General features: G+C 44.6%; 2 protein-coding genes across 2 annotated transcripts in view; one reads left to right on the top strand and one right to left on the bottom strand.

The window, feature by feature from the left end:
• The window catches only part of Hspa5 (heat shock 70kDa protein 5 (glucose-regulated protein, 78kDa)), a 5985-nt gene extending 4444 nt beyond the window's left edge, over window positions 1-1541 (top strand). The window contains exon 9 of the mRNA XM_013021367.1: window positions 631-1541. Coding sequence (XP_012876821.1) covers window positions 631-1193 — 563 coding nt within the window. The 3' untranslated portion in view covers window positions 1194-1541. The remainder of the gene's footprint in view (window positions 1-630) is intronic.
• Window positions 1542-3329: 1788 nt separating this feature from the next.
• The window catches only part of Rabepk (Rab9 effector protein with kelch motifs), a 21795-nt gene continuing 9879 nt past the window's right edge, over window positions 3330-15245 (bottom strand). The window contains exons 4-7 of the mRNA XM_013021261.1: window positions 10260-10421; window positions 8402-8551; window positions 4962-5111; window positions 3330-3646 (exon numbers count right to left, since the gene is read on the bottom strand). Coding sequence (XP_012876715.1) covers window positions 3360-3646; window positions 4962-5111; window positions 8402-8551; window positions 10260-10421 — 749 coding nt within the window. The 3' untranslated portion in view covers window positions 3330-3359. The remainder of the gene's footprint in view (window positions 3647-4961; window positions 5112-8401; window positions 8552-10259; window positions 10422-15245) is intronic.

Genomic DNA, 15245 nt, shown 5'->3' with positions numbered 1-15245 from the left:
TACCACTTGAGCTACAGCACCACTTCTGGTTTTCTGGTGGTTTATTGGAGATAGGAGTCTCACGGTCTCTCCTGCCCGGGCTGGCTTTGAACCGAGATCCTCAGATCTCAGCCTCCTGAGTAGCTAGGATTACAGGCGTGAGCCACCAGCGCCCGGCTGTTTTTTTTTTTAAAGAAAGAACAAGGCAGTGATTTATAATGCTTTTAGTTAGTTCGAATTAAGAGTTAGTAATGGAACCTGGGCACTGGTGGCTCATGCCTGGGATCCTAGCTACTCAGGAGGCTGAGGATCATATTTCAAAGCCAGCAGGGCAAGAAAGTCTGTGAACTCCATGAAGCCCTGGGCTCTATTCCTTAGTACCACATAAACAGAAAAGCCAAAAATGGCTTAAGTGGAGAGTGCTAGCCTTGAGCAAAGGGAGCTCAAGGACAGTGGTTAGGCCCTGAGTTCAAGCCCCCAGGACTGGCCAAAAAATATATATGTATAATCCAGTGGCTGCCCCTTGTGTAGTCTGCAGTGTAGATCAGTACTGAATCACTTAGTTTGAATAGGCTCTTAAACTGAAATGTAGGAGGCCTCCAGATATACTAATGCTTGTCAGTAACGAGTTTTTCTGTGTGTAACTTTCAGGTGAACGACCTTTGACAAAAGACAATCACCTTCTGGGTACATTTGATCTGACTGGAATTCCTCCTGCTCCCCGCGGGGTACCCCAGATTGAAGTCACCTTTGAAATAGATGTGAATGGTATTCTTCGGGTGACAGCTGAAGACAAGGGTACAGGGAACAAAAATAAGATCACAATTACCAATGACCAGAATCGCCTGACACCTGAAGAGATTGAAAGGATGGTTAATGATGCTGAGAAATTTGCTGAGGAAGACAAAAAGCTCAAGGAGCGCATTGATACTAGGAATGAGTTGGAAAGCTACGCATATTCTCTGAAGAATCAGATTGGAGATAAAGAAAAGCTGGGAGGTAAACTTTCCTCTGAAGATAAGGAAACCATGGAAAAAGCTGTAGAGGAAAAGATTGAATGGTTGGAAAGCCACCAAGATGCTGACATTGAAGACTTCAAAGCTAAAAAGAAGGAACTAGAAGAAATTGTTCAGCCAATAATTAGCAAACTCTATGGAAGTGCAGGCCCTCCCCCAACTGGTGAAGAGGATACAGCAGAAAAAGATGAATTGTAGGCACTGAGCTGCTAGGGTTGTAATATTGTAAATACTGGACTCAGGAACTTTCGTTAGGAGAAAATTGAGAGAACTTAAGTCTCGAATGTAATTGGAATCTTCACCTGAGAGTGGAGTTGAAAATGCTATAGCCCAAGTGGCTGTTTACTGCTTTTCATTAGCAGTTGCTCATATGTCTTGGGGTGGGGGAAAGGAGGAATTGGCTGTCTAAAAACTGGGTAAAAAAGTGGGGTCAGAGTGTGTTCACCTCAGAAATGTTCTATTTAACAGTTGGGTCATGCACATCTTGTGTAGGAACTTTTTTTCTACCATAAGTGACACCAATAAATGTTTGTTATTTACACTGGTCTAATTTTTGTGTAAAGCTTCTAATTTAGAACAGCTATTTTTAAAAAAGTAAAATTTAATATTCTGTGTGTGGGGGTATTCAGTTGGAGGTTTTGGGGGGCTGTTGGGTAGTCAGTATAGAGGATTTGTGTAACTTTAAGATGGCTGGGTGTCTCAGCCTCACACCTATAATCCTAGCTACTCAGGAGGCTGAGATGTGAGGCTTGCAGTTCAAAGCCCCGACTGGAATGTCTGAGACTCTTAACTCCAGTTAAACACTCAAAAACCAGAAGTGGTACCAAGTGCTCACCTTGAGCTGAAGAGCAAAGGGACAGCACCCAGGCCCAGAGTTCAAGCCCTTATGACAGACAAAAAGAATGAGGGAAGTTCAGTTTCTTTGAATATAATTGGAATTATATTTCCCTTTCTACTTGGCTTTTTTTTTTCCTTTGGTGGTCCAGGATCTTCCACTTAGATGAGTTTAATTCATAAATTTGAGAAGTCTACTTTTAACCACCCCAGCACCCTGGATACATCATTTCCTTTCATGAAATTTTTCAGTGAAACCATGGTAGGGTAGATGGTACCTTTGAAAGCGATACCTGTGAGGCCAGGGCAGCAGTTTGTGTCATGATTGGTTGAGATTGGCTTCTTGAAGAACTGATCTAGCTAAGTAATTAGTATGATCAGTAAAAGTTTTAATGACCAATGCTAATATAAAATCCAATACTAAGGACAGGAACTCTGTAGATGGACAATTGGCTCACAGACCTAACTTTGCTGCTGAGGCACTGCTTTAAAAATTGGGCAGGCCTGGAATATAATGGGAGGTTAGCAGGCAAGCCTAATCAAATGTTAAAATGGCTTATGCTCTGGAGTTCCAGTGCTAGTGGATAATTAGGAAAAGAGGTCTTCATTCTTCTCTTCAAAAGCTATCAACAGTCTACCTCTGCTAAGAATAAGCTAATAATGGGGGCTGGGAAGTTGGCTCAGTGGTAGAGTGCTTGCCTTGCATGTATGAGGCCCTGGGTTCCATTCCACAGCACCACTTCTGGCTTTTTCTGCTTATGTGGTGCTGTGACTCAAGTGGTAGAGTGCTAGCCTTGAGCTGAAGAGCTGAGGGACAGCACCCAGGCAGAGAGTTCAGGCCCAATGATGGACCAAAAAAAAAAAAAAAGGTAATAAGTATATTTTACTAGTGTCTAAACTGCCAGTATAATTCTCCCACTCCCAGGCTATTTATCTGAAGTAGATAAGTTATATAGTGTGCAGAAAATATTGTAGAGGGCTGGGAATGGGGCTTAGTGATAGAGTGCTTGCCTAGCATGCATGAAGCCCTGGGTCCCATTCCTCAGTACCATATACACAGAAAAAGCTGGGAATGGCACTGTGGCTCAACTGGTAGAGTGCTAGCCTTGAGCAAAAGAAGCTCAGGGATCCGGGCACCAGTGGCTCACGCCTGTAATCCTAGCTACTCAGGAGGCTGAGATCTGAGGATCGTGGTTCAAAGCCAGCCTGGGCAGGAAAGTCCGTGGAACTCTCATCTCCAATAAACCACCAAAAAACCGGAAATGGTGCTATAGCTCAAGTGGTAGAGCGCTAGCCTTGAGCTGAAGAGCTGAAGGACAACACCCAAGCCCAGAGTTCAAGCCCCATGACCGACAAAAAAAAAAGAAGCTCAGGGACTGCCAAGGCCCTGAGTTCAAATCCCTGGCAAAAAAAAAAGTATATATCTATCTATCTATCTATCTATTATATAATATATACATCGTAAAGGCAGAAAACCGTGGAAGTTTCACTTTTATGAAATAACAGGAATAATAAAAGTTGTATATTTTATTAGTCAACTACAGTCACAAGACAATCATCGTAGATTTCCCCTTCTGTATTCATTCCACCAAACACAAAACAGAGCAGTGTGTCAGCCTGATTCGCTTGTGAGTCACCATCTTTGTACACTCTTTTGCCAGTGGAATCCCCTTTCTCATCTTCAAAGTTTAAAGTGACAGAATTCAAGTCTTTCTCAGAGGCAGATGTCACTGACCATGGAATGATGCACATGGAATGGTCCAATCGTCCAGCGGGTAGGAAAGTATCAAATTTAAGCAAGGTCCAGTGCTGCTTTTCTATGTACAGGGGGAAAGAACAAAGGCCTGATTTACTATATGAGCTGAGACACATTAAAAAGGAAAAAAAGGGCTGAGAATGTGGGTTAGTGGGAGAGTGCTTGCCTAGTATGCATGAAGCCCTGGGTTTGATTCCTCAGTACCATATACACTTAAAAGCCAGAAATGGCACTGTGGCTCAAGTGGTAGTGCTAGTCTTGAGCAAAAGAAGTTCAGGGACAGTGCCCAGGCCCTGAGTTCAAGCTCCAGGACTGGGGGAAAAAAAAACAAAAAGCCAGACACTAGTGGCTCATGCCTGTAATCCTGGCTCCTCAGGAGGGTAAGATCTGAGGATTCGCAGTTCAAAGCCAGCCTGGGCAGGAAAGCCCATGAGATGCTTATCTCCTATTAGCCAACAGAAAACTGGAAGTGGTGCTGTGGCTCAAATGATAGAGTGCTCTTCTTGAGCTGAAGAGCTCAGGGACGGGCCCAGGCCAACAGTTCAAGCCCATGACTACAAAGTAAAAAAAAAAAAAAAAAAAAATGACATTGTTAATGCTTTAATGACATTCCCTACAAGCTTAGTGTTTTCTTTCTTCGCAGCACCTGGGGCTTTTACTTATGGTGGGGAAGCTGCCCCTGAGCTTTTTCACTTAAGGCTATCACTCTCCCACTTTGAGCCAATTCCACTATTTTTTTTTGATAAGTAGTATTTTATTTTTATTTTTTATTGTGAAAATACTGTACAGAGGGGTTACAATTACATGGGCAAGGTAATGAGTACATTTCTCTCTCTTTTTTTTTGGATCTGGTCGTGGGCCTGAACTCTGGGCCTGGGCGCTGTCCCTCAGCTCTTCAGCTCAAGGCTAGCACTCTACCACTTGAGCCACAGCACCACTTCCGGCTTTTTTTTTCTGCTTATGTGGTGCTGAGGAATCGAACCCAGGGCCTCAGGCATGCAAGGCAAGCACTCTACCACTGAACCACCTTCCCAGTCCCGGTAATGAGTACATTTCTTATCAAGCATTGTTGCCTCCTCCTTTGTTTCCCCTTCCCATCCCTTCCCACCTTCCACCCCCACCCCCACTCCCCAATTCCGCTTTTATGGTGGTTAATTGGAGATAAGCGTCTAGTGGACTTTCCTGCCGGGATGGCTTACAACTGCAATACTCAGATCTCAGCCTTCTGAGTAAGTAGGATTACAGGCATGAGCTACCAGCAGCTTGCTTTAGTTTTCTTAAGATTTAGACACAGTTACCAACTTGAGAAAGGAAAGCACCATGTTATTTTTCTAAGTGTTTCTATGTGATGGAAGACTGGAGTGACCCCTGCTCACCTGTGTGATACTGGTGCATGGTGTCCAGTGCGCCAGTAGGAGTCATTCCTCCGAAGACATACACATGCTTTCCCACAGCCACAGCTGAGTGGGCAGCACAGCCTGCTGGAGCAGCCCCTGTGGGACTAAGCTGCTGCCACTTCAGGTCACCTGCCAGACAGAGATTTGGCACAATATGGGCTAATAAATGGTTTCCAACTCTACTGCTGTTTGCAAACCAATTACTGGAGGTGACCCCTAAGAATGCTTACAGGTAATGGAGCCAAATGTAATATGCAGGGAGTGGGGAAAGGAGCTCAGTGGTCTATAGCTGTGACAAGAATCACAGGGAGCACAGCGCCAGTGGCTCACATCTGTAATCCTAGCTACTCAGGAGGCTGAGATCTGAGGATCATAGTTCGAAGCTAACCCAGGCACTCTTATTTCGGATTAATCACCAAAAAGCTAGAAGTGGAGCTGTGGTCAAAGTAGTAGACTGTGTGTGTGCATGCACAGTCACAGACACACACACACAAACACAGACACACACATACAATCACAGACATACAGACAGACACACACACACATAAAAGAATCTCAGGGGAGGGGCTGGGCAGGTGGCTCAGTGGTAGAGCGCTTGCCTTGCATGCATGAGGCCCTAAGTTCAATTCCTCAGCACCACATAAGCAAAAAGAAAAAAAAAGCCGGAAGTGGCGCTGTGGCTCAAGTGGTAGAGCGCTAGCCTTGAGCTGAAGAGCTGAGGGACAGTGCCCAGGCCCAGAGTTCAGGTCCCACGACCGGACCCAAAACAAAACAAAAAAAACAAAGAATATCAGGGGATTCTGATGGAGGTGCTCTTTGGAGCACACCGAGAAATGTGATACAACCTTTTAAAAATTCACAGTTAACTGTGCAGAAAGTAGGTAATGTTCTGTATGCACATATGTACACATAACTATATGTTTTAATTACAATTCTGGGTGTCTGTGTGGGGAGGGGTTGAGAATATCTGTTTCTGTGTGTTATGTGCTGGTCCTGGGGCTTGAACTCAGGGCCTGGGTACTGTCCCTGAGAGTTTGTGCTCAAGGCTAGCGCTCTACCACAGCTCCATTTCTGGCTTTTTGGTGGTTAATTGTAGTCTTGCAGACTTTCCTGCTTGAGCTGGCTTCAAACCGTGATCCTAAGATCTCAGCTTTCTGAGTAGCTAGAATTACAGTTGTGAACCACCGGTGTCCAGCTCTTAATGCAATTATTATTATGATTATTTTTTGCCAGTCCTGGGGCTTGGGGACTGTCCCTGAGGGCTTCTTTGGCTCATGGCTCTCTACCACTTGAGACATAGCGCCACTTCTGGCCTTTTCTGTTTATATGGTACTGAGGAATTGAACCCAGAGCTTCATGCATGCTAGGCAAGTATTCTACCACTAAGCCACACTCCTAGCCCCTCTTAATACAATTCTTTAGAAACTTTGAAAGTGCTAGCTAAACACTTCAAAATTTAACAAATCTTATTGAATAGTCATGGCAGCCCTGTGAATTGCTATTACATCTGTTTAGCCTTCTTCTTACAGATGAGCATACAGGATAAGAAAAGGAGGAGGCTTGCATTAGACCACCACTACTTGTATGAACTAGATATATACTTAGAGCATCAAAAGGAGCCTCTGATCTAGGGGTGTGGCTCAAGTAGTAGAGTGCCACCCTAGCAAATAAGACCCCATTTCCACTTAGAGAAAAAAAAAAAGAGAAAAAACCAGCAGCAACAGCAAAACTTATGTTCTCTTTACTGCAACTTGCTGCTTTAGCACCTACTGCCATTTTCATATTTTTTTTCCAAACAGGCACTGAAATAAGGTAAACTAGCACTAGATTTTAGGTTTATAGGATAATTTGGGTAGTCAGGACAAAAAAGAAGTAAAAAGAATAAAGAACCCTATTTGTGCTAGGTGGCGATGGCTCACACTTGTAATCCTAGCTACGCAGGAGACTGAGATCTGAGTATCAAGGTTCAAAGCCAGCCCGGGCAGGAAAGTCTGTGAGACTCTTATCTCCAATTAACCAGCAGAAAACAGGAAGTAGCGCTGTCACTCAAAGTGGTAGAGCCCTCACCTTGAGCATACACACAAAAAAGTTCAGGGCCAGTACCTGGGCCCTGAGTTTAAGCTCCAGTTCTCTCTCTCTCTCTCTGGGCCCTGAGTTTAAGTTCCAGGTCTCAGTCTCGGACACAAACACACACATACACACACACACACACACACACACACACACACACACACACACATCTGTGTTGTGCATCAGAAACTCATGTCTTTAATCCTGTCTACTCAGCTGGCTGAGATTTGAGGACTGCGGTTCAAAGCCAACCTAGGCAGGAGAGTCTAGGAGACTATTATCTCCACTTAACCACCAAAAAGTCAAGAGTAAAGCTGTGCCTCAAAAGGTAGAGTACTAGCTTTGAGAAAAGGAAGCTCAGGGACAGGCCCTGAGGGACTGGCACCAAACCACCACTCCCCCCCCAAAAAAAAAGAAAGAAAGAAAAACAGAAAACCAATTTGAAGTGTGGTACTTTCATCCCTGTAATCTTAGCACTCAGGAGGGTTAAGTCCAGTCAACCTGGCCAGGTTGGCCAAAATTCTGCCAAATGTAGAAATCTCAGTCAGTGTCCCTTCAATTCAGAGAACTAGAACTTGGTAAAATTCCCAAATACTCTGCATAGGAGTTCCATGTCTCTGCACTTCTTGTAGTCTGGAGTAATACAGAAGCTGTACATTTATGAACAGATATGTGCTCACTCAGTATCTGCCAGATACTATGCTAAGTGCTGGAAATATCCTGGCAAATGAGAAGAAGCCCTTTTCCTAGTGAAGTTCCAACCTGGAGAAATGACCCTGAAAGAGTCTAGATTCTCCAGGGCTCCTCAAGCCCTTCAGATACTTTCCTCTTCCCAGGGTTTTCAACCACTTAGCCTGCCCAGAATGTAATTCTGCTCATTCTCCTCCACATGTATAACCTGGAGATAGTCCTATCTGCATGGGAGTAATGGCTATTGCCTAAAAGAACTCCAGTAAGGGAACACAAAGCATAATCAATTAATGAAAAGAGTGGGGATGTGGCAGGGTAAGAGATAATAAAGGCCTAAATACATGAGGTGCCAGGAAATGACTACATTTATTGTCATTATTACCTGTTACTATGCATATCACATTGGACAGGATCTAGTGAGGGTTTTGCCAGCTGGTCAAATACACAAGAAAAAAGCTGTACTTTTTTAAAACACAATACAATTTTTTTTTAAACATCTAAGACACTGTGCCCTCTACCCTACTTACTTCTCTCTTTTTTTTTTTGGTCGATTGTGGGGCTTGAACTCTGGGTTGGGCTTGGGCGCTGTCCCTGTGCTCTTCAGCTCAAGGCGAGTGCTCTACCACTTGAGCCATAGCGCCACTTCCTACCCTACTTACTTATATCAATGCAATGAAGATCATCAAAGAATTTGTCCCCTGCCAAGCCTCCATGGATAAAGAGCTGTGTCCCTGCTGCCACTATCACATGACCATGCCGGGGAGATGGAGGATTTCCAAGTGTTTCTGGCTGGAACCAAGTCCGAGTATCTGCAAGAGCAAATTCATTGAAATTAAGTGGCAAAGCTACAAAGCAAGAACAAGAGAAGTGCACCCAAGCCTCATTATCACCTCCCAGCATGCAGAGATGCTGCAAGCAGCCAGACAGATCTCCCTCCTTCCCTTTACACACAGCCTGGACAGTTTCAGGGCAGGAGGGCCCACTATCTACCCATGCCAGCTTAGGTATTGGAAAGCCATTTCTTTTTTCTCTTTTATTTTTTGGGGTGTGTGGGGGTGGGGTAAGGTTGGAGCTTAAACTCAGGGTCTGATATCTGTGTCTTACCTTTTTTACTCAAGAATGGTACTTAACCTACATTTCTATTTCTGCTAGTCCTAGAGTTTGAACTTAGGGCTTGAGTGATGTCCCTGAGCTTTTTTTGCTCAAAGCTAGTGCTCTACTACTTCAGCCATAGCTCCACTTCCAGCTTTTTTTTGGTCAGTCTTGGGGATTGAACTCTGGGCCTGGTGCTGTCTCTGAGCTGAAGAGCTCTACCATTTGAACTACAGTGCCACTTCTGGTGTTCTAGTGGTTAATTGGAGGTAAGAGTCTCACAGACTTTCCTGCCTGGGCTGGCTTTAAACTGTGATTCTCAGATCTCAGTCTCCTGAGTAGCTAGGATTACTGGTGTGAGCCACCAGTGCCTGGCACTTGCAGCCTTTTTTTTTTTTTTTTTTTTTGGGCGGTCATGGGGCTTAAACTCTAAACCTGGGTGCTGGCCCTGAGCTCTTCAGCTCAAGCTAGTGCTCTATCATTTGAGCCACAGCACCACTTTTGGTTTTCTGGTGGTTTATTAGAGATAAGAGTCTCCTGTACTTTCCTGCTCAGGCTGGCTTTGAATGGTGATCCTCAGATCTCAGCCTCTGAGTAACTAGGATTACAGGTGTGAGCCACCATCTGCAAGCCACTTTCAGCTTTTTTGAAGATAAAATTCTCAAGAACTTTCATGCCTGAACTGGCTATAAACCACAATCCTCAGTTCTCAGTACCCTAAGTAGCTAGGATTACAGATGTGAGCCACCAGTGCCCAGCTGTTCAAAGTTTATTTTTTTTGTCAGTCATGGGACTTGAACTCTGGGCCTGAGCACTGTCCCTCAGCTTTTCAGCTCAATGCTAGCGCTCTACCACTTGCGCTATAGTGCCACTTCTGGTTTTCTGGTGGCTTATTGGAGATAAGAGTTTCATGGACTTTCCTGCCTGGGCTGGCTTTGGACCATGATCCTCAATCCTCGGATCTCAGCCTCCTGAGTAACTAGGATTATAGGCATAAGCCACCAACACCGGCCTGTTCAAAGTTTTTAAATGGATCATTTATGACTTTTCAAATGCAAATATTGCTCTGGTGAGATTACATTAGCTTTCTTTGCCAAAGAGGACTAGAAATGAGACACTCTTCAGTGTTTTCTTTCTTTTTTTGGTTGGTCGTGGATCTTGAACTCTGGGCCTGGGCGCTGTCCCTTAGCTCTTCAGCTCAAGAATAACGCTCTACCACTTGAGCTACATCATTACTTCTGGCTTTTTCTGTTTATGTGGTGCTGAGGATCGAACCCAGGGCCTCATGCAAGGGAGGCAAGCATTCTAGCACTTCTCAGCCATTCAGTGTCATTTTCTAATCTTTGCTTCTTTATACCAGGGAAATGGTGGGCCAAGGAGGCCCTGACCAGGTTTGTGGCAATCCAAGTGCACTTCAGTTCATACTTGCGTCAAACACATGTAGCTTCATATCCTGAACAGGCTGGGCGCCCCTTTCACCGCCCCCAAAGACATACAGCTTGTTCCCAATAGCTGCTGTTGATGTGTGGAATGTTCTTGGACATGGTGGGGAGTTGGTCACTTCTGGTGTGGTCCATGCCCTGGTTTCTGGTCCAGAGAGAAAAAAAAAAGGCATGTGAAATACCTGTGCTGAGAGGCCTCAGACTTTTTATTATTTTATTATTATTATTATTTTAGACATGGTCTGGCTGTATATCCCAAGCAGGCCTTAAACTCTTGAGCTTCCTGTTGCATTCTCCAGTGTGCCACTATACCAAGATCTGAGCTTGTCTCTTGATGGAACATGGAATGATCACCTTCCCTACCCTAATTCTTTTTGTTGTTGTTGTTTTGCAGGTACTAAGGCTTGAAGTCAGGGCTTGGATTCTGTCCCTGAACTTTTTTTGCTCAAGACTAGTGCTCTACCACTTGAGCCCCAGTGCCACTTCACCTTTTTCTGAGTAGTTTAAATAAGAGTCTCACAGAGGGGCTGGGATGTAGCTCAGTGGCAAAGAGCTTGCCTAGCAAGTGCAACATCCTGGGTTCGATCCCTAGTACCAAAAAAGAAAAGACGAAAAAAATACAGTTAAAATAAAAGTCTCACAGACTTTTCTGCCTGGGGTGGCTTTGAACTGTGATCCTCAGATCTCAGCTTCCTGAGTAGCTAGGATTATAAGCATGAGCTACCGGCACCTGGCTTCCTACCCTAATTCTTTTTTTTTTTTTTGGTCTGGACCTGATCTCTGGGCCTGGGCACTGTCCCTCAGCTAGAGCTCTACCACTTGAGCCACAGTGCCACTTCCGGCTTTTTTTTTCCTGCTTATGTGGTGCTGAGGAATTGAACCCAGGGCCTCAAGCATGCAAGGCAAGCGCTCTACCACTGAGTCACCTTCCCAGCCCCCTAGCCTAATTCTTGATGATGATAGAATAGTTTTAGGTAGGGAAGAATAAGGATGATATTTAGAATTTCCTTAGATAGACCAAAATTCAGGACTAAAAAGTCATAAAATACAATTAAGAATGAGGTCAGCTGGGTATTGGTGGCTCATTCCTCTAATCCTAGCTACTCAGGAGGCTGAGATTTGAGGATTGAGGTCTGAAGCTAGCTTGAGGAGAAAAGGTCGTGGGGCTTGAACTCAGGGCCTGGGCGCTGTCCCTCAGCTCTTCAGCTCAAGGCGAGCGCTCTACCACTTGAGCTACAGCACCACTTCCGGTTTTCTGGTGGTTTATTGGAGATAGGAGTCTCACGGTCTCTCCTGCCCGGGCTGGCTTTGAACCGAGATCCTCAGATCTCAGCCTCCTGAGTAGCTAGGATTACAGGTGTGAGCCACCAGTGCCCGGCATATGAGACTCTTATCTCCAATTAACCAGCAGAAAAACTGGAAGTGGAGGAATGACTCAAGTGGTAGAATGCCAACAATGAGTGAAAAAGCCAAATATTAGTTTATTCTTTTTTAGAGAAAATAAAGTTGAGATAGACTGTTACTTGTTTATATGATATAGCTAATAAATGGCTAAGTTGGTATTTGAACTCTTTCAGTAACTCTAAGATATTAATATTTTCTTTCTTTCTTTCTTTTTTTTTTTGGTCGGTCGTGGGGCTTGAACTCTGGGCCTGGGCGCTGTCCCTCAGCTCTTCAGCTCCAGGCGAGCACTCTACCACTTGAGCTACAGTGCCACTTCCGGTTTTCTGGTGGTTTATTGGAGATAGGAGTCTCACGGTCTTTCCTGCTTGGGCTGGCTTTGAACCGCGATCCTCAGATCTCAGCCTCCTGAGTAGCTAGGATTACAGGTGTGAGCCACCAGCGCCCGGCAGTATCAATATTTTCTACTCCTCTTTTTTTTTTTTAAGACCTAAGGACTTGAACTTGGTACCTGGTGCTTTTGCTCATTGGCTAGCACTCTACTAACTGAACCATACCACTAATTCCTCTACTCTTCTAATTTAAGAATAAAAGCGAGGCTGGGCATTGGTGGCTCATGCCTGAAATCTTAGCTATTCAGGAGGCTGAGATCTGAGGATCACGGTTCAGAGCCAGCCCGGGCAGGAAAGTCAGTGAGACTCTTTATCTCCAACAAACCACCAGAAAACCCGAAGTGGTGCTGTGACTCAAGTGGTAGAGTGCTTGCCTTGAGCAGAAAAGCTCAGGGACAGCACCCAGGCACAGAGTTCAATCCCAGCATGACTGACAAAAAAAAAAAAGAAGAGAGAATAAAAGTGGGCCTGGGAATGTGGCTTAGATATATAAGTAAATAAATAAAAGCTTATCATCCAGGAGAGGTATAGTAGCCTCTTTCCTTTTAGAATAAAAAATGAATTTTATAGTAACAGATGGATTGGACACATTCTTCGTGCAGAATGATTGGCCTGAGCACTCTTCCATGCCCACTTTCTCACTCAGCCCTAAGAAAATACCCACATTTTTCAAATGAGAAAAAATGAACCTCAGAAGCTTTAAATCCCATCTCCAGATCAGAAATCATATAAGCAGCTGTGCAGGTGGTTTGGAATAGAATCCATCAGAGTCTCTCCCATACTTGCTCCACCATAACACACCAATTATTATTATTTTTTGGGGTCTGGTCGTGGGGCCTGAACTCTGGGCCTGGGCGCTGTCCCTCAGCTCTTCAGCTCAAGACTAGCGCTCTACCATTTGAGCCACAGCACCACTTCTGGCTTTTTTCTTTTCCTTATGTGGTGCGGAGGAATCAAACCCAGGGCCTCATGCATGCAAGGCAAGCGCTCTACCACTGAGCCACCTTCCCAGTCCACCAAGTATTATTTTTTTGCCTGAGAAACTCAGTGTTTTTGGTTAAATGTCTGCATTTAACATACAAAATATTGTATTAAGCATCCATTATATGTTTAATCATGAATCTGGAGACAGAACAAGTCTCATGCCCATACCCAAAGCACAATGTAGCTATAGCTACATTGAATCTTAGAAGCACTTAGGCACACAGTCAAGCATCAGAACAAATAATCAATAAGGAATCCAGCAGGGCACTGGTGGCTCACACCTGTAATACTAGCTACTCAGGAGGCTGAGATCTAAAGATCATAATTCAAAGAGAGCCCATGCAGGAACATCCATGAGACTCTTATCTCCAATTAACCACCAGAAAACTGGACTCTTATCTCCAATTAACCACCAGAAAACTGGAAGTGACACTGTGACTCAAGTGGTAGAGCACTAGCCTTGAGCTGAAGAGCTGAAGGACAGCATCCAGGCCCAGAGTTCAAGCCCCACGACTGACAAAAAAAAAAGAAATAAGAAGAAAAGGAAAAAAATTAACAAGGAAGCCAGCCACCAGTGGCTCACGCCTATAATCCTAGCTACTCAGGAGACTGAAATCTGAGAATTGCAGTTCAAAGTCAGCCTGAGCAAGAAAGTCCAAGAGATTCTAATCTCCAATAAACCACTCAAAAAACTGGAAGTGGTGGTGTGGTTCAACTGTTGGAGTGCTCTCTTTGAGGTAAAGAGCTGTGGGACAATGCCCAGGCCCAGAGTTCAAGCACCATGACCGAAAAAACAAAATTAACTAGGAATACTCATTACTTGACTTATGTCACTGTAACCCCTATGTACATCACCTTTATAATAACAATAAAATTAAAAATTAAAAAAATTTGGGCCACGCACTGGTGGCTCATGCCTGTAATCCTAGCTACTCAGGAGACTGAGATCTGAGTATCACAGTTCAAAGCCAGCCTGGGCAAGGAAAGTCTGTGAGACTCTTATCTCCAATAAACTACTAGAAAACTGGAAGTGGCGCTGTGGCTCAAGCAGTAGAGCGCTCATCTTGAGCTGAAGAGTTGAGGGATAGCACCCAGAGTTCAAGCCCTAAGACCTACCAAAAAAAAATAAAATAAAATAAAGAGTCTCAAAGACTTTCCTGCCTGAGCTAGCTTTCAACTGTAGTCTTCATATTTCAGCCTCCTGAGAAACTAGGATCACAGTTGTGAGTCACCAATGTTCTAAACAAAGTGAATAGTAGGGGGCTTGAACTCAGAGCCTAGGCACTGTCCCTGAGCATTTTGGCTCAAGGCTAGCAGTCTACCACTTTGAGCTACAGTGCCACTTCCAGTTTTTGAGTGGTTTACTGTATATAAGAATCTCATGGACTTTTCTGCCCCGGCTGGCTTCAAACCAGAATCTTCAGATCTCAGTCTCCTTAGTAGCTAGGATTACAGGCATGAGCTACAGGCACCTGGCTCACTTTGTTCTTTATAATGTAAAAAGCTAAAAAACTTGTAAAAATGTTCAAATAGGGCTGGGAAGGCGGTTCAGTGGTAAAGTGATTGCCGTGCAAGCATGAGGCCCAGGGTTCGATTCCTCAGCACCACATAAGCAGAAAAAAGCCGGAAATAGCACTGTGGCTCAAGTGGTAGGGCTCTAGCCTTGAGCTGAAGAGCTGAGGGACAGCGCCCAGGCCAGAGTTCAGCCTTCACAACCAACCAAAAAAAAAAAAAAAAGTTCAAATACAGGAGAATTATGATAGTGCAATTTTTTTTTTTTGCTGTTGTTGTTTTCTTTGTCAGTCATGGGGCCTGAACTCTGGGCTTGGGCGCTGTCCCTGCATTCTTCAGCTCAAGGCGAGGGCTCTACCTCTTGAGCCACAGTGACACTTCCAGTTTTTGAGTGATTTATTGGAGATAAGAGTCTCACGGAGTTTCCTGCCTGGGCTGGGTTTGAACCGAGATCCTCAGATCTCAGCCTCTTGAGTAGCTAGGTTTACACGCATGAGCCACTGGCGCCTGGCTTAGTGCAATGTTCTGTACTAATGAAAACATTGACAAAGGGGCTGGGAAGGTGGCTCAGTGGTAGAGCGCTTGCCTTGCATGCTTGAGGCCCTGGGTTTGATTCCTCAACACCACATAAGCAAAAAGAAAAAAGCCGGAAGTGGCGCTGTGGCTCAAGTGGTAGAGCG

The sequence above is a fragment of the Dipodomys ordii genome, unplaced genomic scaffold (genome assembly GCF_000151885.1).
Source record: "Dipodomys ordii isolate 6190 unplaced genomic scaffold, Dord_2.0 Scaffold55, whole genome shotgun sequence".
NCBI lineage: Eukaryota > Metazoa > Chordata > Mammalia > Rodentia > Heteromyidae > Dipodomys > Dipodomys ordii.
The sequence above is the reverse complement of the archived record's forward strand: the minus strand, read 5'-3'. Positions and strand labels throughout refer to the sequence as shown.